The 24,362-nt window shown below is 49.9% G+C and overlaps 1 protein-coding gene across 1 annotated transcript in view; it reads left to right on the forward strand.

Moving 5' to 3' along the window:
- Window positions 1–20,452, forward strand: part of KCNK12 (potassium two pore domain channel subfamily K member 12) — a 51,321-nt gene extending 30,869 nt beyond the window's left edge. Inside the window, exon 2 of the mRNA XM_015094393.4 lies at window positions 19,410–20,452. Within this exon, the coding sequence (XP_014949879.2) occupies window positions 19,410–20,311 (902 nt within the window). The 3' untranslated portion in view covers window positions 20,312–20,452. The remainder of the gene's footprint in view (window positions 1–19,409) is intronic.
- The last annotated feature ends 3,910 nt before the right edge of the window (window positions 20,453–24,362 follow it).

Genomic DNA, 24,362 nt, shown 5'->3' on the forward strand with positions numbered 1-24,362 from the left:
CTTCCTTTGGTGTGGGTCTGTGTCCTGATCTCCTCGTGTAAGGACACCAGTCATACTGGATTGTTGTTGTTCAGTCCCTAAGTTGTGTCAGACTCTTTGTGAGCCCTTGGACTGCAGCGTGCCTGGCTTCTCTGTCTTCCACTCTCTCCTGGTGTTTGCTCAAGTTCATGTCCATTGGGTCAGTGATGCTATCTAACCATCTCATCCTCCGCATATTGGATTAGGGTCTATTTATATGACCTCATTTTACCTTGTTTACCTCTCTAAAGGCCAGCAATTTGTATCAACAAATACAGTCACATTCTGAGATACTGGAGCCTTCAACATATGAAATCTGGGGAAGACAAGAGGTCCTTGCGGCCATCACCCTGCCTTTAGACTGAAACATCTTAGGACCCTCCTGTGTGACAGACAGTCGGTCTGTATTTTAAAGACCACCTTAGAGAAAGAGATCCCATGTATTTGGTGGGGTTACCCTAGTGATTCAGCTGGTAAAGAATCCACCTGCAATGTGGGAGACCTGAGTTCAATCCCTGGGTTGGGAAGATCCCCCGGAGAAGGGAAAGGCTACACACTCCAGTATTCTGGCCTAGAGAATTCCACGGACTATTTAGTTTATGGGATCGCAAATAGTCCGACACGACTGAGCGACTTTCACTTTCACTTTTCACTGTGACTCAGACACTTCTGGAAATTGCTGTTGCTTATTATATATGACTAAAAGCCAGCTTAAAATTCCACAAAGGACTTGAACAAATTTGAGTGAAAAACTAGAATAAGCTGAACTGCACTCTCTAAGAGGGCAGCACTGTGTCCTAGCATGGTGCTTGCTCACAGGTGCTCAGCAGATCTTGTGGACAGGAAGAAGGGGACAGGTGGGTGGGCAGGAAGGGAACTAAAAATAATTAAGAACTGATGAGAGATGTACCACATGCTAGACATCTACAGCAACTGAACACTGCACTGGCTCTATCAAGAGGCAAATAGTGCTCAGGGTTCACTAAAAGGGAGCAAGTGGACAACTGCCCCTAGGAAGCCAACACTTTAGATCCTGAATTCAAGGAGAAATGAATCTCACAAGTCTTTAAATAAGGGACATGGGCAATGATACTTTTTTCTGTGGTTTTGCAAAAGATACAGACATGGCCTTCAAAAGGATATTTCCACCATCCCTTCCTAAAGCCATGAGGCAAAACATTAAATAACAGTGAATGCATTTCTGTGGGGGTTGGGATACTGTGGTCCATGGTGGCTATTTTCTGATGACCTGGCTTAATATAGAAATGGCATTTGGAGTTCCCACAAGAGGGGACTTACTGTGTTAGGTCTCTGGACTATCATTCAAGCCCCTAACGGGGTAATTGTACCCTCCCACATCCCAGGCCAGACACTGAGCCCTTTGGCACAGCAAGCACCTCATGGCTGGCACAGGGTACGCACTTCATGATGTTATAAAAGTGAGTGACCAGGTGAGTACACGTGTGAGGCACTGCTGTGGTCTGAGTGTTTGTGCCCCCCCATTTGTGTGTTAAAACCTAACCCCCAAGGTGTTGTTATTAGGAGGTGGGGACTTTGGGAACTGATCAGCTCATGAGGGCAGGGCCCTTATGACCGGGATTAGTACTCTTATAAAAGAAGCCCAAGAGAGCTCCCTGGCCCCTTCTACCATGCAAGGACCCTGCAAAACTCTGCTGTCAGTGAACTAGGAAGAGGGCTCTCAGCAGACCTGAACCTGCCAGTGACTTGATCTTGGACTTCCAGCCTCCAGAACTGTCAGATATCAGTATCTGTGCTTATAAGCCATCTGCTCTGTGGAGTTGTGTTATAGACACCCAAGTGGACCAAGATAGGGAGTAAATGCCTTAGAAGCAAAACCCAACAACTGACATGCAGTTGTGCAAATTTAGGTCCATCATTCGTGCTTTCCCCCAGACAGAGGCCTGCCCAGCTCAGCCTTCTTCCTTCTTGGCCCTCTGCAGGGTGTGTAACCTTAATAATGAGCATATTTACTGAGTGTTCACTCCTTGCCAAGCACTCTGCTGCCCGTGGGAGCCACCATGCAATCCCTGTGGCTGTCCTGTGAGGTAATACGGTCTCCATTCCATAGATGAGGACATGGACACACAGCCAGGAGCTCTGAGTGGGCCCTGGGCACTAAGTACAGCCCAGATCTCTGACTCCAAGGCCAGGGATTTTAACCACTGTGCTTGGATACCCTGGCAATTGACTCAGCCTCCCTGTCTTAGTCCATTCAGGCTGCTAGAACAAATATGCCACCGACTAAGCAGTTTAAACAGTATTTCTTTCTCACAGTTCTGGAGGCTGGCAAGTCTAAAGTCAAGGTGCTGGCAGATTCGGTGTCTGGTGAGGGGCCAATTCCTAGCTTGCAGATGGCCGCCTTCTCTCTGTGTCCTCACATGGCAGAAAGAGAGATAAAGAGAGATCTCGGGGCCCCTCTTATGAGGGCACTTATTCCATGCACGAGGGCTCCACCCTCATCTGATCACCTTTCAAAGGCCCCACCTCCTAGTACCGTCACATTAGAGGTTAGGCTTTCAATCTATGAAATTTGATGGATGGAAACAAACATTCAGTCCACAGCACTCCCTGAGGTAAGTAACTGAAGTGCCTGTCTTGGCCTTCCCAGGTATGGGTGTCCCTGCTTTCCTCATACGCTGCTTCAAAGGCCTGCATTCATTTCTTCCCTCTTCAGCACCTCGGCAGCCCCTTGCAGTTTGGCATTCATGAGGTTGTCTCCCTCCCCTCACACCTACAGCCAGCTTCCTCCTAGTTGCCAAAGCCCAGGGGAGCTGTTGGGAAGTTTCTGAGCACCCCCTCACTCCTGCCTCCTCCTCTAGTTTCCATGCCTTCTGCCAAATCTGTGGCCTCTCTTTGGCCTCTGTTCCTTTGCTCCCTTTGGGCTACTGTCGTGCTCTGGGCAACCCCACCTCTTTGATACCTCTGAACTGGACTCTTTGACCTGCTGCCTCAGACGTCCCCATCACAGCAACCAGAGAGACTGGCCTTTTCTTTTATAACTGTCATGTAAAATTTTTAGTAGGTAAACATTGATTGAGCATATATTAACACTGTACTCAAAATATAAACTGATATGCCCTCAAACATTTCCCTTGTTATAACTGAAAGATTATAGGCTTGAGAGATGCAGCTGAGAGACAGGAGCCAGGCTCAGACTCGAGGGGGTCACATGCCATTTATGTCGCATTCTCTCTCATAGATTCAATTTCCTCATCTATAAAATGAGACAATGATGACATTCTTTCCTGGGTTATCATGATGACCACATGAGATAAGACATAAAAACTTGCTCTATACACTGTCCAGAGATATTAAAAAATGTTGATGGTTATTCTTATCATCTTAATACCTTCTAAAATGGCAGGAGGTTCTGCTCATAGGAAAAAAAATAATTATATTCAGCATCTCAGATGTCCCTTGGAATCTAGTTGAATATTTATTGCATTTCTTCCTCTTTTATAAAACCACTTGTTTACCTCTTTGTCCCTCATGGTAAAGTCAGATGAGGGACTTCCCTGGTGGTCCAGTGGCTAAGACTCCAAGCTCCCCATGCAGGGGGCCCAGATTTGATCCCTGGTCAGGGAACTAGCGGAGAACGCAATGGCACCCCACTCCAGTACTCTTGCCTGGAAAATCCCATGGATGGAGGAGGCTGGAAGGCTGCAGTCCATGGGGTCGCTGAGAGTCGGACACGACTGAGCGACTTCACTTTCACGTTTCACTTTCATGCATTGGAGAAGGAAATGGCAACCCACTCCAGTGTTCTTGCCTGGAGAATCCCAGGGACAGGGGAGCCTGGTGGGCTGCTATCTATGGGGTCGCACAGAGTCGGACACAACTGAAGCGACTTAGCAGCAGCTTAGCAGCAGCAGCAGGGAACTAGATCCCACATGCCACAACTAAACATCTTGCATGCTGCAATTAAGACCCAGTATAGCCAACTAAGTGAATATTAAAAAAATAATAATAAAAATAAAATGAGAGTGCTAGGTTGTTTTTTTTTTTTTTCATATTCTGGGGCATTTATGTAACTGAAACTTTGTCCTGAGAGTGTCCATAAGAGATTTGATGACCAGTCTCTTTGTCCCGTGTTTCCTTTATTTTTCCTTCTTCCTTTGTCCCCTACCCCCATCTCCTTGCCTCTGGCTGTTGATTGGCCTGGAACACCCTTACTGTAGATGTCACGTCCTTCCAGTTCTTCATTAGATGTTACTTCCTCAATGAAGCCTGTGCTGACCTACCCCACTTAGTACCGCAAACCGCCTCCTCCCTCCCCCAGGCTCTCTCCATCCACTCAGCCGACTCTTTTCTTCTTCTTTCCATAACACTGCCACTTTTAGTATACCATGCAGTTTACTTGCACAGTACGCTCACAGTTTATTATCCATATTCCATGCTGAAATGTAAGCCTTGTGAGGACAGGGTGCTTTGTCTGTCTGGATCACTTATAAAGCCCAAGGGCCTGATAGATAGTGGGCCCTCAGTCACTATTTGTTGACTGAATGAAAGCCTCCTTCTCCAGCCCCTTCTCCAGGGGCCCCATTCTCATACTGTGCATGCTTCCTGGGAAGTCTTACCCACATGACCCTTGAACAGATATTCCAACCCAGACCTCCAAGACTGTCTCGCATTGCCTCCACCTGCTTGGCTAACTCATCTTTATTGCTTCTCTAGGAAGCCCACTCAGATCTTTTCTGTGGTTCCTGGCATCCCATGATGTCTCCCATGTTGTTATTTTTATAAGGTATCATGGTTATTCTCTTGAAAACGTGGGTCTTCTTCATTTTTATTTGTCATTTTTAAAAAAACAGTGCTTGTTGGGAAAAAAGTTATGGTTTCAAAAGTAGCCATACTTTTGAACCACATTTGTACCACAAGGAAATGTGAAATATTTATAAAAGCAATGCAGGAGACTCGGGTTTGAGACCTGGGTCAAGGAGATTCCCTGGAGAAGGAAATGGCAACCATTCCAGTATGCTTGCCTGGGAAAACCCATGGACAGAGGAGCCTGGTGGGCTATAGTCCACAGGGTCACAAGAGTCAGACACGACTTAGTGACTAAACCACTGTTACAGAAGAAGACGGAAGTAAAAATTGCCCATATTTTCACAATCAAGATGTATGTTTCACCTATGGAATTAAATACATGTGTGGGCACACTTACGTATACACATACAGCCAATATACTGGGAAACTTGGAAGGAATTAATTAAAGAAAGCATCTATGGAACACTTAGAGAAGAACTGTTTTGAGAAAGACAAAGGCAACCTCTGAGAGTCAGGAGCTAAACTGGAACTCACAGTTCAGCAACATGGTGTGGGGATGGGATTTGGACCTTGACCATAAGCACTTTCCCAGCACATCTACAGCAGCCAAGACCACCTTGTGGCCAGGGTGGAGTGAGATTAAAAATCAAACCACTCACCAATATCATGTCTGAACACAGACCAAGTAACAACATCATCCAAATCACAGAAATGACCAAACACCCCCATCAGGTTAACATGAGCAACTGCTATTTATCAATCACAGCTTTGGCTTTCCTCCATTATTCCCCCTTTCTAGGTAATAATTATCAAGATACTCAAGCCTAGACTTATCCTGTTTCCTGCTTTGATGGCATCTAGTTCAGAGCAAAGCCCTGCTTTCTTGAGTCCTCCCTTAGTCACCTGACTCAAGGCCAAATCCTAAATGACTACCCCAGAACCCCATGATAGACAGTCTCTTCTGTTACTATGAGTCAATAGATTCCATTTTCTTGAGCTGCAGGTGTGTTCCTGGTGACCTTTGGCAGCAGGGTATGGGCAGTATTGTACATCTGAGTATTCTTCCCTGCCTGGCACATGGCAGGTCTCAAAAACATGTTAGGTAGATTAACTAAAATGAAGACTGAAATCACATTTCTGGTATAGAACCTACTGGTGGTCACCAGAAGAACTGCCATTTCTGCCCTTGCATTATGAAGGATGAGAAGAAACCTAAGACATGGGCCACATCCTCATTGGCAAGGCAACACAGAAACACACAAGATGAAATGATATTCCAGGACCATAGTCAATAGTACAGAGGCCATCAAGAGTAGCACATAATTAAATGCCCGATGAGTGCTAAGTGCTGCCAGATGATGAATGGGATTCAGGCAGGTGAACAGAAAAGGAGAGAAGTCATCGCAGGCTTTCAGAGATGGGAAACAGGGGGCGCAAAGGCATGAAGGAGGGAGTGTTCATGGTATGCTTGCTAGGCGCCAGCTTCTTTCAAGCTGGGATTCTGCCCTCCTTGCTCACCTCACATCCCCATGGTGTGATGTCCGTTATGAAGCAGGATTTTAGTAATTACCTGGTAAATGAAAATGTGTGTGTATGGATCAGTGAGGGAACCTATGCCCCTGAAGAAGAAGGTTCAAAGAGAGATGATGCTAGAAAAGTTAATCGGGGCCTTGAATCTAAGTCTAAGAAATTCTGGATCTTCCTATCACTTGGGAGTTCATTGCAATGTAAGCAGGAGAGAGATCTGAGCAGAAGTGTGCTTCAGTGCATTGGGTCTGGGGCAAAGTTCAGAATGGACAGGGACAGAATATTTCCAGAAAACCAGGAATCTGGTCCCAAGTCATCAGGCCCTCTCTGTGCAAATGGGGCGAGGGTTAAAACAAGGTGGCAAGGAAGGAAAGTGGGATTTGGAGTCGGTGGGCCTGAGTTGGAATTTCTGTGACCTTCAGCAAGGTCCTCAACACCTCTGTGCCCTGGCCCCTGTCTCTCGTTGCTTGGGATCTGGTACGGATTCACGCCATAGGCCCAGGGCAGGCATTGTGGCCACAGCCAGTCCTCCTGTGTGGTATGTATGATTGCACGTTTCAAAGCAAACTCACAGCCACAGTCTCCAGACCAAAGGCTGAGGCAGGCCTTTAAGAGGCGGAATGGAAAGAGTTGTAAATGTGGGGCTTGAGGCCTGAGTGCTGGGGGTGTTCTTTCAGGTACTATTTTACTTCTCTGAGCCCTGGTTTCCACACTTGAATAATGACCAGAAGTCACACACTCCCTCACCACACCCAGGAGCTGCTCTGGGGACATATCTTTGATAGCACCAGCAGAGTGCAAGGCAGTCCACCCTGCCTTCCTGTGAGCCAGGGATCAACCTTCCTTCCCTGCAGGGCAGCCGAGAGCTGAATGTGCCCCTGGGGCGGCCCCCACCCCATCTGGAGAAGGATGCACCCCTCCCTACTTAGCCTCAGTACAGGGGCCACAGGTTTGGGCCCTCCTGACCCAGCCAGGCCCTAACAGACATTCACAGTGGTTTACCAGCCTGAGGCAAGGGGCCATGTCAGCGGGCCAGCACGGCATACCTACGGTTCCCCGGGGACCCGCTCCACTGTACACAGCAGCTGGACCTGGCTGCAGCTTCAGGTGCAGTTTGCTTTTCTCGTGGTTTCTTGGCTTGTTTCCTCCTCTGGGGCAGCCAGGCAGGCCGCCTTCTGTGAGGAGAGGTGTGGGGAGGTGGCCAGGTTTGGGAACCAGAGTCAGCGAGATGTACTCAGAGCCCCAAGAAGTAGCCCCTTCCTCGTGTCTCCCCTCAGCCTGGGTGCAGAGGCCCCCCTCAAATGTGGCTCGGGGCTGCATGGGCGGGGAGGAGGATATGCTTCTCCAGGTTAATAAAAACTGAATTAACTAGGAGGAACTGGAACTGTGCGCGTGAGGACAGTTTAACAGGAACTACCACAGGTTCCCTTTAAAAGAATCTGCACCTCTCTCATCTAGGATTGGCAGTGAAGTGTGATTCAGTTGACGGTGTATGGACACTTCTGGGTGGAGGGACCTGCCTTCTCCCCACAGCGGGTCTACCCGCCCTTCTGGGGGGTGGCCTGCGCCTCACCACAGCCCTGCGTGGGGACCCTGAGGTTCAGGGGAGTAAGGCCGGGGCTGCGTGGGCTTCAGGGCTTTCCTCACCTCACTGCCCCACCTCCGGCTGTTGTTAGCCAGACTTCTGTTCCTGCATTCCCTAGCCTTGGAGTCAGTCTTATCCTGCAGTTCTGGGCTGAGGCTAAATTCTGGGCTCTGCTCTTTTTGTGGTGGGCAGGAGGGGTGGTGAGCTCATCCCTGGAAAGGATTAGTCATCAGAGAGACAGGGACAGATCTAGGGGGGCAGGACAGAGGATGGGCTCTATGTAAATGAGTCATCTTCCCTCCAGCTCCGAGGCCCCAGCTTGACAGCTGCTCCCCAGGAGAGGTTGTTAAGCGGGAGCGTCCCGGAGGCAGGCGTAGTTAACCGGCTTTTAATAACTCATTTTGCTGAATGATTCTTGGTGAGGAGAGAAAAACCTTAATCCCGCAGATGAAGCGCATGGTGGGGGCAGGTTCAATTAGCCCCACGGGCAAGAGAAACAGCACTGAGTTTTGAAGCCGACTCTTGGGGTCACAGTGTCCATCACTCCCAGATTACCGAAACTTTTCTAATGTTAAAAATCCATGGCCTGCAGCCTGTGGGGTTCAGCCTATTTTTGTAAGCCCCAGACCCTCTCAGCCATCCCCACACACACCCTGCTTTCAGCAAAGATCATCCAAAAGGCCCCCAAAGAACAAGCAAAAATGAACAGGAGTGTAAGAGGACCCTGTTTCTCCTCGGGATTTGTGTTCTTCTGTGTTGCTTCTTTGTCCTGAGTCAGGGAGCTTCTTAGGTGGTGCTAGTGGTAAGAACCTGCCTGCCAATGCAGGAGACGTAAGAGATGGGGGTTCGATCCCTTGGTCAGGAAGATCCTCTGGAGGAGGGCATGGCAACCCACTCCGGTATTCTTGCCTGGAGAAATCCGAGGGACAGAGGAGTCTGGCGTGGTCCATGGGGTTACAAAGAGTCAGATACAAGTGAGCATCTCAGCACATGCACACAGGGAGCTTCCAGCATGAGGCCAGCCCCACGCCCCACTGTGGCGCCAAGCCCTCACCAGCACTGAGCCCGCAGGGAGCCTTCCATCTGGTTTACAATTTAGACACATCCTCAAGTACTAGTGGGCTTCCCTGGTGGCTCAGCTGGTGAAGAACCCGTCTGCCAGTACAGAAGACACAAGAGGCACAGGGTCAATCCCTGGGTTGGGAAGATCCCCTGGAGGATGAAATGGTAACCCACTTCAGTATTCTTGCCTGGGAAATACCACAGACAGAGGAGCCTGGCAGGCGACAGTCCATGAGGTTGCAAAGAGTCAAACATGACTGAGCACGCACGCACGCACGCACGCACGCACATGCACACAAGTGCCAGCAAATGTCACACCCAGAGTGTCAGCTTTTCCACCACAGGCCCACTTTCCAGGATCAACCCCTTCCCTCTACTAACACACTTGATTTCAGGATTGGAAAAGGTGGTGCCTCCCCACCAGCATGGGGACCAGAGCCTGAAGCCAGCCCAGAGGGGATGTTGCCACTCACCCGGGATGGCTGAGGACACGGAGGCCCGGTGAAGTGAACGGACAGTAAGTTAGTGGTGGAGTCATCTTGGGTGTGTGTACGAGGGCTTTTCCCTGCCACTGAAATGCCTAGTCGTACTTCACCTGGGCCCTGCTCCATCTGCAGCTCTTCAGCTGTGATGTGAGGGCCAGCCTCGCCTGTGTGCTTCCCAGTTAAGCTTGCAGCTTCTTGAGTGCCTGCCACGTTCTAGGCGCCGTGGGAGGCACGAGGGAACCACCTCCTCATCCACTCTTCACAGCAACCTCACGAGGTAGGCGGTCATCAGGCGATTTTTAGAGGGAGAATAACGTGTCCCCGTCGGCCCATTAGCAAGTGGAGGCGCCAGAGCTTGACACCACAGCCCCTGCCCTCAGCTCTCCAAGAAAGCCAATGTTGGCAGGCTTAGGAAGGGAGGCTCACTGAGCTTGATGTTTCCAGAGTTTGTGGGTTTCTACTGTACATACACCCAAGACAACTCCACCACTAACTTGCTGTCCCTTCACCTCACGGGGCCACCATGTCCTCAGCTGTCCCAAGTGAGTGTCAACATCCCCTCTGGCTTCAGGCTCTGGTCCCTGCGCTGGGGGGAGGTACCACCTTCTCCAAAGCTCAAATCAAGTGTGTCAGAGTTTGTGAGTTTCTGTTGTACAAGGCCAGACATGTTGCTGGATGCCACGCCCAGATGATGGAGAAGCTTCTAGAGGTGTCAGGTGACACTCTCACTGCCACAGAGCTCCTGCAAGTTCAGCCTGGGTACAAGGTAGACACGAGGGTCCCCAGCCTTGCCCTCCTCCTTCTGCCTCAGGTCCACTCACTCCATTAGCAAGAGTTCCTGAACGCTGTCTGTGGGCCGGACGCCAAGCTGCACATGGGAGCCAGCCAGGCTGGACCCAGCCGCTTACCCAGCCCCATGCACACCGCTCTCCCAGCAGGGCACACCAGGTCTCTAACTTCCTCTTTCTCCAAGTCCCATCCATGCTTCAAGACTAGACATGAATACCTCTTCCTCCATAAGACTCTCTCCGTCACTGCAGGAGAACACCTGCTTCTGCTTCTGACCTGCTTCTGACCTGCGCTGCTCTGGGGACTAATTCAAATTTCCCAGGCGATTCCACTTTGAAGCCAGAGTTAAGAACTGCTGCTCTAACCAAAACCAGCCTACGTCTCTTTTGTCTGAACTCTCATGCGTTTGACTCTTAGCGCATCACAAACTCCTTCCTCTGGCTTCACACTGGGCTCTGCCACTTGCTTGCTCTGTGATCTGTGCAAGTTATATAACCTAAGTGCCTTTATTAAGTGTGGCTCAGTTTACTAATCTCACAAATGGGAATGATAATTCCCACTGTAGTTCGTCAAATCTAAGACACCATCAATTATAGATACACCAATAACGTATACTATTAAGAATTTTGAATGCTGCCAAATAAAGTCATCGATTTTAAGGTGCATCCTGATTTCAGGGGTGTTAAAACTTGAAGGAAAAAGCTATGAATTAGGATGAATGACACCCAATGCCTCACTGAATTTTGAGAATGGATGCATTGATTTCCATGAAGCTTTGGCACAGTGCTTAGAAAGAGTGAGAGCTCAATACATATCAGCTATTATATGATAATGTAATTATCACATATCCCATGTTTCCACTCCTCACTAAATGCTTTAATAACTTACTCCAGCCTTCCTTTCATTCTCAACCCTCCCAGAAGGTTTGGGCAGGCTGCTTGGCTGTCCTCCTCAGGAGAGGGACTTGGAGAGGATGACATGGGCAGCCTCGAGGTTCCAGACCCGGGGCTTATGTGAGTCTTAAGTTTCACCTCTCAAGTGTCCAGCCCACCTCCACGGAGCATGGCCATGTGCTCCCTGCCCTCTCCCCAAGTCAGTGTCAGCTCCAACCACAGAGCAGCCTGAAGGCTGCTCCAGCCTCTGCCCCACAGCCCACCCCACATCTCCCACTATTTCCTGTTTGGAGAGGGAGAGATGCTGGAAGAGGCTGCTGGCCTGGCCTTAGGCAAGGCCCAGCTCTGTGTGAGCTTTAGGCCCCTTGAGGGTTAAAGTGAGCCTGTTACCCCTCCTCCAGCAGTCAGGAAGGATCCCAGGAGAGGGGGGTGTTGGGAGATGCTTCCCAGAGGAGTGTGCCCAGCAGACAAGTAGGCCATGGGTAGGGCTGCCAGATTTAGCAGATAAAAATACAGAACTCCCAGTTAAATATGAATTTCAGAAACACAATGAATCTTTTTTTTTAAGTGTAAATATGGCCCATGCAATGTTTGGGATGTTCTTACACTAAAAAGTTCATTTGTTTATCTGAAATTCATGTTTATCTGGGAGTCCTATATTTTATCTGACGAGTCCTAATGGGTTTTTTCCCCTCCTCTGCCCACTGATCCCCTGATCTCAGCTTTCTTATTCTCCCTGATATTTAACTCTCATCCTTGAGAGGTTCTTGAAATTTTTATTTTCAGTTATTCAATCAACAAATAACTATCAGTGCCTAATTTATACATGATTCCCTTGTCCGCTGTGGAGAATAGAAAGAAGACTTTATTAAGCGCTTATTAATGTGCTAGGCAAGGGCTTCTGCAGTGGCTCAGCAGTAAAGAATCTGCCAACAATGCAGGAGACGCAGGAGACACTGGTTCCATCTCTGGGTCGGGAGGATCCCTTGGGAGAGGGCGTGGCAACTGGCTCTGGTATTCTTGCCTGGAGAATCCCATGGACAGAGGACCCTGGTGGGTTTCAGTCCACAGGGTCGCAGAGTCAGACACAACTGAAACGGCTGAGCACAGCATAGCACAATATGCTAGGTAGGCACTATCCAAAGTGTTTTAGATGTATTGACTCAGTTTAATACAAAAATGCAAATATTATCATCTCCACTTCACAGATGAGAAAATGGAGGCACAGAAACATTAATTAATTTGCTCAAAGACAAATCCTAGTGGAGCTAGGATTCAAACCTGAGCAGCCTATATAATCTATATTTCCAAATTGCTGATATAATGGTCTCTGCTCCCAAGGGGTTCCCAAACTCACTGTGGAGGCAGCCCCACAAAGTTAATTCTAAGTCATCTGTGCTTGGTGCTCAAAATAAGGTTCACTGACCAGTTGCGGTGGCCTCACCTGGAGCCAGGTTAGAAATTTGGAATAATGAACGCCACCTCAGAATCTGGTAAGATTCCAGGTTGGTCCTAGATAACTGACTCTGAGAATCGCTACTCCAAATAAGCAGAGTGACAGTCAATGCATTCACTCAACAAACTTGGCCCAGCGTGTTCTACATGCCAGGCAGTGCAAAGGCACTGCAGTGTTGCAGTGACTTTTTTAAAACGTGGGAAATCCTCACAAATGTTTTTAAATGTCTCCTCCTTAGTTTTTCATGAGCATAAAGTATGGCATTTCCTGAAGATTACTTTTTGAAATACTCAAGTCACTTGAGGTGACTAAATACATTCTACGGTCAATGGCTTTTGTTTGAGGCACACTGGACTGTATTAGCATAGCCCTCATGGTGTCATATTAACACAGTGAGCACTCTGAAAAGTCCCACAGTAAATAAACTTGTTTCATTTTAAGTTGTTTTTTAAATCATAGGAATTCTCTCCACCTTCCATTAAGTCTACTGTCTCATCTTGAGCAACACCCATTGGCAGGCTATATTACAGTTCAGAGAGGGTTCGTATCAAGAGCTCAACATTTTACAGATGAAGAAACAGTTCAGAGGAGTAGTGACAGTGACTTGCTTCAGTCACTTGGCTGATAGGGGCTACAACAGAAGTCAAAGCTTTGAGTTCAAGTCTGGTACTATTTCCTTGACCCCGGATGTTTAACCAGGCCCTTAACCATTGGAAATAGATGGGGAAACAGTGTCAGACTTTATTTGGGGGGGGGCTCCAAAATCACTGCAGATGGTGATTGCAGCCATGAAATTAAAAGACGCTTACTCCTTGGAAGGAAAGTTATGACTAACCTAGATAGCATATTCAAAAGCAGAGACATTTCTTTGCCAACAAAGTTCCATCTAGTCAAGGCTATGGTTTTTCCAGTAGTCATGTATGGATGTGAAAGTTGGACTTTGAAGAAAGCTGAGTGCCAAAGAATTGCTGCTTTTGAACTGTGGTGTTGGAGAAGACTCTTGAGGGTCCCTGGACTGCAAGGAGATCCAACCAGTCCATTCTGAAGGAGATCAGCCCTGGGATTTCTTTGGAAGGAATGATGCTAAAGCTGAAACTCCAGTACTTTGGCCACCTCATGCAAAGAGTTGACTCATTGGAAAAGACCCTGATGCTGGGAGGGATTGAGGGCAGGAGGAAAAGAGGACAACAGAGGATGAGATGGCTGGATAGCATTACTGACTTGATGGACGTGAGTTTGAGTGAACTCCAGGAGTTGGTGATGGACAGGGAGGCCTGGCATGCTGCAATTCATGGGGTTGCAAAGAGTCGGACATGACCGAGCAACTGAACTGAACTGAACTAACCACTGGCACCAGCTGGAGTGTGTTTGGTTGCATGTGACAGAAGGCTTTGGCAGGAAAAGGGATTTATGGGTTCACGTAACTGGAAGCCCAAAGGTAGGCCAGACAGCCTGGCCCGCTTGACTGGACAGTTCATTAGGGCTTTCAGGATGCCGTGACTGAGCCCTCTGCAGTGTCCGCTTCATCTACGCTGGCTCCTCATGGAGCCACCAACCACTCCTGGGGCCACCTCCTCCTCCCTCCATACCCAGGGCAGCACTCTTAAAAGTGAGAAACATTTTTCCCAGAAACTATCAGAGAAACTCTCCTCTCATCTGATTGGTCTGTATGGGGTCACATCCCTGAGCCAAACCCTGTAGCCATGAAAATGCCCCACACTGATTGGCTTAGGCCCATCCATCCTCCAACCAGTTCTAGCAAGGGACTGGATTTCCCAGATTGGACTAGACTGATGGAGCCCACCCCTGGCTGTTTGGTCAGGTCTTCAAGGGGCCTGGCTGCTGTATTTCAGGAGTGGGAGGTGGGGTGATGGTTAAAGGAGATAGCTGCAATGTCCACAACAAGGGTTTTATGTTACTTGAAATCTAAACCAACAAATCATTATGATGTATACATTAAATATCTTACAGGTTTATATGTCAACTACAACTCAATAAAGCTGAAAAAAAAAGTTTTAGGGAATTTAAATCAAAATATTTGAAATTGGGCAAATTCCAACCAGTAGGATCGTCGATAGAGTATTGTATTGTTTCTTAAAGGAAGCGCTTTAGCCCATTCACATTAGAATCATCAGGGGACATTTGTTAAGATGCAGAGTTCTGGGCCATTCTAAATAAGTCTCTGGAATGGGACCCACCTTGGAATCTGCATTTTAATCATGCATTCTAGTTGCTTGGATTCGCTGTGGCTTACAGCTATTGTCCTGGGGTAATTATTTGCTGTCAAGTATCTCAGATTAGACTATAAATTGTATTTCCCTTCCACCAAGATGACACTGCAGAACTCGTGGGGAAAGTTGCCCCAGATGATGGACCCAAATGTCCCATTTGGTGCAGTGAAAAAGGTCACCATAGGCAGTTCAGCCACTTACAAACAGTAACTTGCTGAGTATATCACTCAGCCCATGCCCTTGCCTGCACTGTTGCGGTTGATGATGGATCCCTCTCAGGATGGTTGAGGGGACCGGATAGAGGACCTGTCCAGTGCCCAGCACAGAGGCTGCCACCCAGGGCCTGAGACAGATCAGTGCTGGCCTCCCCATCTCACTTCCAGGCTCTCAGAGCTGAACTCCAGAGGCCCTGTCACTGGGGCCCCATTTGCGAAGGCGGCACCAGACAGACTGTGGGAATGAGCTTCACAGCTTTTGTCAAAGTGGCATAATAAAGCCCCCAAGTGTCTGCTCTCTGCAAACTGGGATGGCAGATCAATTGTGGCATAAACAAAACAGCAGGCTTGGTGCAAACCCAGGGACAGATTCCGCCTCTGCAGAGTGTGAGTGGGGGAAGGGGGAATTCTCTGGGTGGTTGGGTTTGCCTTTTCTCTGGCTGAAGCTTCAAGGCCCTTCTGCAGAGCCAGCTTAGCTCCCCACAGATTGCCAGAGTTTGGGCGGACTGTTCTTCCATTGTGGGAACATCTGTCTAGGCAGCAGCACCAGGCACTGACCCGACCGCCCTCCACGCCCCCAGAGCTCTGAGCCTCTCGGTGTTGATGGGGAAGGAGGGTGGACCGTGCCCCCTCCACCCTGTCTCTGGAGCTGAGCTGACGGTGGGTCTGCAGGAAAGCAAAGGGAGGTGAAGTGGGCATGCAGGCCAGACCTCAGGAAAAGGCCAGTGAGAGGGACCCTGGCGCTGGGTGTCCTTTGATGTCAGGAAACCTCCTACCTGCCTGTCCTCTTCATTTTCAGCAGAAAGTGCCATAGCCAGTCATGCATTTGGCGTCATTTGGGGCCTAGAGTCATAGCCACGAGGAGACCTCAGGCCCAGGTCTGGCCCAGCCCCTGCGTGGAGGCAGCAGGGAAAAGCTCTGCCCTTGTCCAGGGGTGAGCCGCTGACAGCAGAGGGTCAAGTGGGGAGCTGTGTAAAACCTCTAAGAAGGCAGCCTAGGTCATCCGTGAGGGCGTCTGTCTGGTTTTCCACCAAAGCCCTGAGCCTAGCACAAGGCCTGCCAACCAGGTCCTCAGTGTTTGCTGGAAAAGGAATGAGCCAGTAGGGGTTGGCCTTATGGCTGCATCGCAACGCCCACTGTTAGGACAGGCATACCTTTTCATGGAGCCCAGATGGGTCTTTGGTGATCCCCCCAAACACAGGCACCACCGCCCTGCACCTTCCCTTGAGTGGGTGATGCTTCCTATGACTGCACTGCATGCTCACCTGTCCTCTGCCCCTCAGGCCCCCATGATCCAGCAGGCAGCCCTCCTGGGCAGTCTCTTCAGATTTGGCTTCAGGGTTCACTTGACCCCTGTCACTCTCCCCTGTCCCTGGCGCAGGATGCCCTAGGAGACTGCCAGGGCAGCAGACTGCTCCCACTAGTGCCCTCTTCCTGCCCCTGCCTGTGTGAGCTGCACCAGTCAGCCTTTGGCCCAGGGAACTGTCCAGCACAGGGTCAGATTCCAGGAGACACCTCTGACTCTCCAAGAACCCTCACCACACTCTGCTCCAGTGCTCCAGGGTGAGTGTACAAGTGTCTGCAGTTCAGCCAGCATCCACTAACGAGCTGCCAGGCTGCCCCTGCTGCAGCCTGATGTTCTCTTGACCAATCCCACCCCCACCATGTCTTGACTTGGGGATGCCACAGCGCCCTCCTATTTCAAGGCCATCTCCCATTATCCCTGGGTACTTTCTAGTCTTTCTGTATAGCCTAGAAGTGGGTGGTGCGGGTTACTGGTCACCCTATTTTGCTGACTTACTAGATGCAACGTAGACGTATTTAAAACTTCTCTTTATGGGCTTCCCTGGTGGTTCAGTGGCTAAGACTCCAAGCTCCCAATGCAGGGGGCCCGGGTTTGATCCCTGGTCTGGGAACTAGATCCTGCATGTCACAACTCGGACTCAGCACAGCCAAATAAATAAATATTTAAAACTTCTCTTTATAATGAGGGCTAATGTATTACATGCCACGCTAAACTTTTAGCTGAAAATTCTAAACAACAGGAAAATCACATTCAATATTTTCTTAGGCATAGTATTAATATTCCAGGCTCAGCATTTTTTATTTCTTTAGGAACTCAGCCAAGTGATTCCCCCAACCAGAGGCGTTGTTTTCCCTTCCTGAGTAGCAGCAGTGTTGTGTATGATGGTCTAAGCACCAGGCGAGAAGCCAGGACACAAGTATAGCACCTGCCCCCCATGAGCCGTAGGTCATGTGCCCTCAACCCTTGCTTCCTCCTCTATACAGTGACAGGTAGACCAGAATTAAGGTCTCTCATAGTTCCTAAATGTCTAGGCATTTTGAGGTTTTTCTTATTGTGAGAGTAAAAAAGCTCCTAAAACACATAGTTTGAAAAGTTATTATACAACGAACACTCATGCAACCACCACTTAGATCAATAGATCATTTCCAGTACTCCAGAGTCTCCCTGGGTCCCCTTCCATTTACCCTGCCCTGCCACCCCTAGAGCAAACTCCAATTCTGACTTTCATCTCAATTTCCCTTGTAATTTTACCAATCAAATATGCATCCCTAAAAAGGTACTGTAGTTTGGTTTTGCCTGGCTTTGAATGTTATGCCAACGGAATACTTCTTTAGTGTCCAGTTTCTTTTAACATTCTTTTTGTGAGGTTCATTCATGTTGCAGGTAGCAGTGGTCTTTGCTTTTTCTTTGCTGTATAGTATTTTCTTGTATGAATTGACCATGAATTAGTTAGGCTGGTGGACACTTGGGTTATCAATCTATTAATAGGATTTTTTAATAAATTCACATAGAGACAAATACAAACACTCCCTCTCCACATATAGTCATACTGATTCAGAGTTGAGTTCTTTATGAATTCAGAAACTTGAGTTTGACTTTAAAGTGTAGTAAAATTCTTTGTTTTGAACTCCTGGTCACACTTCTAGTTTGGTTTTTTTCACACTTTTATAGCCAAATTCTGACCCTAGGGACATCATCCATCTTCAACAGAGGTATCACTATAAGATTTTCTCCTAAGTTGAGTCAATAAGCATAAGATGAAGACAATGTCAGGCAATGGGGCATTTCTTCCAAGGATTCTAGAAAATGATTAGCATACACATTTAAGGGATCATTCTAAAAAAAAAGAAAAAACTAACTTCAAGGTTTTTCAGGGAAATAGTTAAGCCACCCCTTTCCCAGAGCTGACCTTACCCCACTAACAAGGCAGAGGGAGACCTCTTGACCTTGGGCATGCATTAAACAGGGATGCCCCTGAACTTCAGCTGCAGAGGTCTTGATAGGTGCTACCGTGCTGCTCTGATGACGTGTTTACAGCTCAGACTCCAAGCAGCAGTGGATCTTCATGCTTAGGGATAACATCCCCTCCCATAACCAGAGTCAGGTAGCCATGGGTCCCACAAAGACATCACAGCTGGCAGCTGGCTGAGAGCTCATGGTGGAGGAGCAGAGCTGCCGCTCTAGGACCCTGGCCAGCATGGGCCAAGCAACCTGGCGGGAAGCCAAGCCTTCTGCAGCAATCAGTCGATAAACTCCCTTCAAGACTGTGCTTTGAACAAGTGGGTAAATTAAGACTTAATTATAAGAGTTCAAAGCACTAAGCTACTGCCCAGGCGTAGAGCAGACCTCTCAGGATAAAAGCCACTCCAGACACACAGCAGCACAGGACCCAGCTGGGCGGAAACCTTTCCCTTAGCTACAAGTGGAGCAAGGGTGATTGATGGTGGTCCTTGGGTGAGAAAAAGCTGATGTCCAATGGCAGAGACACACTCACTCTCTGAAGGTTGGGGACTCATTCTCAAACAATCCTTTGTCAGTTTCATAAACCCCTTCTCAGAGACCATCAAATATAGCTACCTGGACTAAATACAATATACCTGGTCCCCAGCAATTCTATCAAATGAAGCCTTTATGGAATTCTGTCCTAACAAGGCCCAAGTGTGCCACTGGTACATTAAAAAAAAAAAAAAAAACGGTTTGAGTTGTGAGAGAACAGGTGATGTGTGATTTGTGGGTATCTCAGTATCCTCCCCTGTGCAGCTGTTTTGTGTGTTGTGATGGGTCTTTCCTAGTGACTCTCTCACCCCACTGGCATTGATTTATAGATCCCCCAGAAGAGCAGTCATGTATCGTCTATCAGTTTAGGGGTTGTCCAGACTTAGGAACCATATCTGGTGCCACCAAGGGAGAGAAACGTCTTGGCACTGTTTCTCCTCCCGTTGAGTGATCCCACTCAGGTAAGAGCCATGTCAACACCTGAATACAACTGCACCGTGCCAGGTGGGGACCACCTGTCCAGCCAGGATCGCGCTGACCCCTGCTCTGTCCCCACAGGTTTCGGCATGACCACCCCCGCCACGGTGGGCGGGAAGGCCTTCCTCATCGCCTACGGGCTGTTCGGCTGCGCCGGGACCATCCTGTTCTTCAACCTCTTCCTGGAGCGCATCATCTCCCTGCTGGCCTTCATCATGCGCGCCTGCCGGGAGCGCCAGCTGCGCCGAAGCGGCTTGCTGCCCGCCACCTTCCGCCGCGGCTCCGCGCTCTCGGAGGCCGACTGCCTGGCAGGCTGGAAGCCCTCGGTGTACCACGTGCTGCTGATCCTGGGCCTGTTCGCCGTGCTGCTGTCCTGCTGCGCCTCGGCCATGTACACCAGCGTGGAGGGCTGGGACTACGTGGACTCGCTCTACTTCTGCTTCGTCACCTTCAGCACTATCGGCTTCGGGGACCTGGTGAGCAGCCAGCACGCCGCCTACCGGAACCAGGGGCTCTACCGCCTGGGCAACTTCCTCTTCATCCTGCTCGGCGTGTGCTGCATCTACTCGCTCTTCAACGTCATCTCCATCCTCATCAAGCAGGTGCTCAACTGGATGCTGCGCAAGCTGAGCTGCCGCTGCTGCGCGCGCTGCTGCCCCGCGCCCGGCGCGCCCCTGGCCCGGCGCAACGCCATCACGCCGGGCTCCCGGCTGCGCCGCCGCCTGGCCGCACTCGGCGCCGACCCCGCGGCCCGCGACAGCGACGCCGAGGGCCGCCGCCTGTCGGGAGAGCTCATCTCCATGCGCGACCTCACGGCCTCCAACAAGGTGTCGCTGGCGCTGCTGCAGAAGCAGCTGTCGGAGACGGCCAACGGCTACCCGCGCAGCGTGTGCGTCAACACGCGCCAGAACGGCTTCTCAGGCGGCGTGGGCGCGCTGGGCATCATGAACAACCGCCTGGCCGAGACCAGCGCCTCCAGGTAGACGCGCAACCTGTCGCGCCACGGACCCCCAAGCAGGCTGGCGTGCAGCCGGGCGGCGTTTGCTCTCCTCTCAGACGCTGGCGCTTTCTTAACCTTTATCCAATAAAATGAAACCAAAAAAAAAATTTTTTTTTTAAAGAAATACTATTTGGCCAGGCCTGATGTTATCAAGGGCAGGTTTTGGGGGAGCCTGTTATTCTCGTGGGTCCCCTTCTTGGAGAACTGTAGTCCCCAGCAGATTCTCCTCCAGGGAGAGAAAAAGTGGCACCCCAGACCCTCGCCCGGTGCACACGGCAGCCAGGGGAGTGCTGCCCCTGAGTTCTGCAGACTGGCACTAAACCCCGCCTCAATGCACATAAGCAGCTGGCAACCCCAAAGCATATGGTGCAACTTTCCATGGCTCTGAATTACCTCCGCAGCATTTAGAATCCTGGCCCAGCCTAGCAGCTTCCTTCTGGTCGTCAGAAATGATATAGTCACAGTTATGACAGGTGGGGGTGGGGAGAGCCATATGTTGCCTCCTGATGTATATATATATATAGAACAGCCGCTACACACAGAGAATGGTGTAGTATTATGCAATGAGATGAAACACAGCAGCAACTTGGGGACTGTGGCATTTCCCAGAGATCTGGGCATTGCCATGGTAAGGGGCTTAGGAGGCCTTTCTCAGCCTGGAGTTAGTCCACTTAGAACATGGAGCTGGGCAACTCTTTTTAAGGAGGGAAACCTGGAGTGGTCTGCAGGGTTCATTCAGGCTACAGGAGCCCAGCTCTGCCTCAGCTGGCTGATCTCTGTGGCTCAGGGCGCATCTCTGAATCCCCTCAACTCTCCTTCCTTTCACCAGCATCATCCACGGGAATGCTTTTTGTTGTTAGCCAGGAACATCTGAGTCTTCTCAAACAAGATTTTTCTTTGTTGGTGGGGATTTTTTTTCTCAACCTTTTTTCCCCTTGTAGAGAGCCTGATGGGTGCAGAGCACCCCCTCCAGCTGCCCCTCCCCTGCAGCAGGGCTCTGCTAGCTGCACCAGTGGGCACCAGGGCCTGCAGCCCTGGGAACCAAAGCATCCATCCTGCAAGTGACAGAGAACATGACTCCAGAGCCCGTGATGTGTTTGGGATACATCCCATTCTGAGCCCTGTTGGTCTCTCTGATACTCAGGTGAATGTGTTTTTTTTCCACACACACAGTCTGTATTGGAAGTAGAGGCAAGCCGGAGAGAGCTGGTGGATGGAAGAAGCAGTTTTGGGATTCAAGTTTTGGTCTGGATAATCCTCAAGCTGAAGGACAGTATCTCCTAGACTCACCCTCTGCCTCACAGGGAGTCATCCACCTGGAGGAAGGCCCAATGCCCAGTCTTCACTGAAGAGATGAAGGTCTCGGACTATGAAGAAACAATCCTCTATCCTCTATGGGCCCATTTTCCCATCTAAAAAGATGACGATCCAAGGATAAATACCAGAGTCTAGTCAGACACAGTGTGACCCACCAATATATATACAGCTTCTGACAGGAAGTCTTAGAAAAGCACCAGGACACCTCACACCCTCTGCCTGAGAGGCATCAAAAGCCGTGAAATCTCCCTTCTTGGAAATGAAGGAAGCATATGCGCCTGGAGCTCTCAAAACAACACACACAGCATTAAGAGTCCTGCTTGAATGTCAGCCTCCCCTCGCCCCTTCCAGTTCACGGCAGGAAGGAAAAGACAAATTCAGATCTGAGCAACTCTCTAGCTACTTTGGGATGATTTCTTTTTTGGGTGGTGAGGGGTCATTTCTAATTTGGATCTGAATTGACTTTTACACACAGACCCTAATCTGGGGGTGAAGCCAGTGAGGAGCGGGCCTGGACAGAAGTCAATCTTGCCAATTCCTGAAGGGTAGGCTTCCAGAGAGCCAACACTTCCAGGATGCACTGTGACATCAGTTAGGCTGGCTCCATGAGCCACCCTTCCCAACCCCACCACCCTTCCTCCATCTGAGCGACAGCTGCAGTCACACTGAAGGGACCACATGTTCAGAAAGGTACACATGTTTTCAGGGCAGAGTCCTCTAACGGGACCTAGAAATAAAGTTTCAGGTCTGCCCCTTTAAAAGAAGGAAAGATTAAAAGGCATCCAATTAGAGATGTCACCTAGGCAACGGGAAATAACTTGGGGATCTGAGCCATCCAGAGGGAAAGCAGACATCCCCATGACAGAGATACCTAGACCACGAGGACTTAACAACAGGCCAAACAGCAGCCTACCCAGAAAGGTGAGCCCCAGGAACAGCACGGAAGAGTTAGGACACAGTCATCAAGGCTGCTTGAGCTAGGCAGACTAGAAGAAGCGTCCAGCAATCCTCTGACCACAAACAGGACCGCACAGAATCCCATCCCCACAAGAGGGAACAGGATCTGCCTCCAGAGAAGAAAAGCTCGCCACCTTCCTTGGCAGTCTTCTCTGTCACTGCTGCTCCCTAACATCTCTTCTGGGTTGCTCATGCTGCAGCCTTAGCTGTTTTCACTTCTTTTTCTGTGCTTTGGCTTTGAAAGGAGGCAGTTGCAGACAGCTTGAGCATGCTTCCGAGGGAATTGAAAGCATCATTCAAGGGAGCCAGGAAAGGGACCTTTCCTCCTCAGCAACCTCCCAGGGAAACACCGGTCCTCTAGTGCACAGTGGCAGATCAGGGCTTAGTGGTTTGCACATACTTTCGCTCATGTTCCCTTAGGCTACTCCCCACTTCTCACTAAACATTGTCTTTCACCTCAGGCCAAAGGGCTCAGTGCCCCAGATGTCAGGGGCTGCTTCCCTTGGAAAAGCCAAACTCGCAAGGTCAGTGGGATTGTTAGAGCCTAGACCCAGAGCTAAAGGACTTGTTTGACATCCTGCTTGAGGGCGAGCATCGAGAACTAGACCTGCCTGACAAACTGGGATGGGGTCCTCCTGTCATTTCAGGGTTATAGACATTATTAGGGACCCCTTATTTGGTGCAGGTTTCTGAACCCCCGGCTAAGAAAGTGCTCCCCTCTCTTAGATGCTGTGGCCGCTCCCACCACCGGGGGGTCTGCGGTCTGACCCACAGCTGGTAGCTCACAGTGCCCTCAGGCTCCAAGAGTTGCTTCCTAACCTGAGGCCTACACTCACTCCTCCGGTGCTGGGGCTGCGAGCCTCTGGTAAAGACAGCATGGGCTCTGAGAAGCCCTTGTCACCCAGCTGTGGCCAGGCAGAGGCCAGAATACTAGACAGGAGCCCGGCCTTCCCAGAGCCGAGCACGCAAGGGCACGCCTTGGTGCCATGTTCACTGAGAAGACCAAGTAGTCTGGCCGGCCCTTGTGTTCTCTGTCTGAAGGTAGTGCTTCTGTCTGGGTCTGGCGGAGGAGGCAGAAGGCTCAGGCAGCCTCAGGCCCTCAGCTTATGGAAAATGCCAGGCAATCCTGGGCTTTGGCCAGGAGTGTCACATATTGCAGCCTCATGCACACACACACGCGTGCACACACACACGTGTCAGCTTTATAAAGAGCTACAAGCCCCTTTCCCCAAGGAGGGGAAAAAATCCCAGTCTGGGTTACTTTAAGAAGGAGGATTTTTGCATTTTTAGCTCCCTGGAAATCTGCAAGGGCCTGGAAAATTCCTCCCTGTCTTGGGGGAGTTTCATGAACACTTTGCACAAATCTGTGTTTTACACAGAAGCCAGCGACCAAACCCAAGCCAAACCCTGGATAACAGCTGCTGAATGTACTCAGGCTCCTCCATCCCTCAGACAGGCCTCCCAGCAGAGCCCTGCTTCCTGCGCGCCCCCTCCCAGGTGGGTGAGGAGCAGCCTGGCACAGCCAGAGCCATGGGCCAGACGGCTCCATCTTACTGTAACTTTTTACATTTTTCACAAACAAAAAGCACAATTGCACGTGCTCACTGTCTGGAAAGCACATTCAGACAGACTGCTTGAGGCACTTCTGAGTCCAGAAGAGGCACTGGCTGGGGCTCACTTCTTTGTTGGAACAGTTGTTAGAAAATGTGCTGCTTGGTGCTGCCAAAGCCTCCCTACTCTGTGGGGAGGGGGAAGAGGAG

The sequence above is a fragment of the Ovis aries genome, chromosome 3 (genome assembly GCF_016772045.2).
Source record: "Ovis aries strain OAR_USU_Benz2616 breed Rambouillet chromosome 3, ARS-UI_Ramb_v3.0, whole genome shotgun sequence".
Taxonomy (NCBI): Eukaryota; Metazoa; Chordata; class Mammalia; order Artiodactyla; family Bovidae; genus Ovis; species Ovis aries.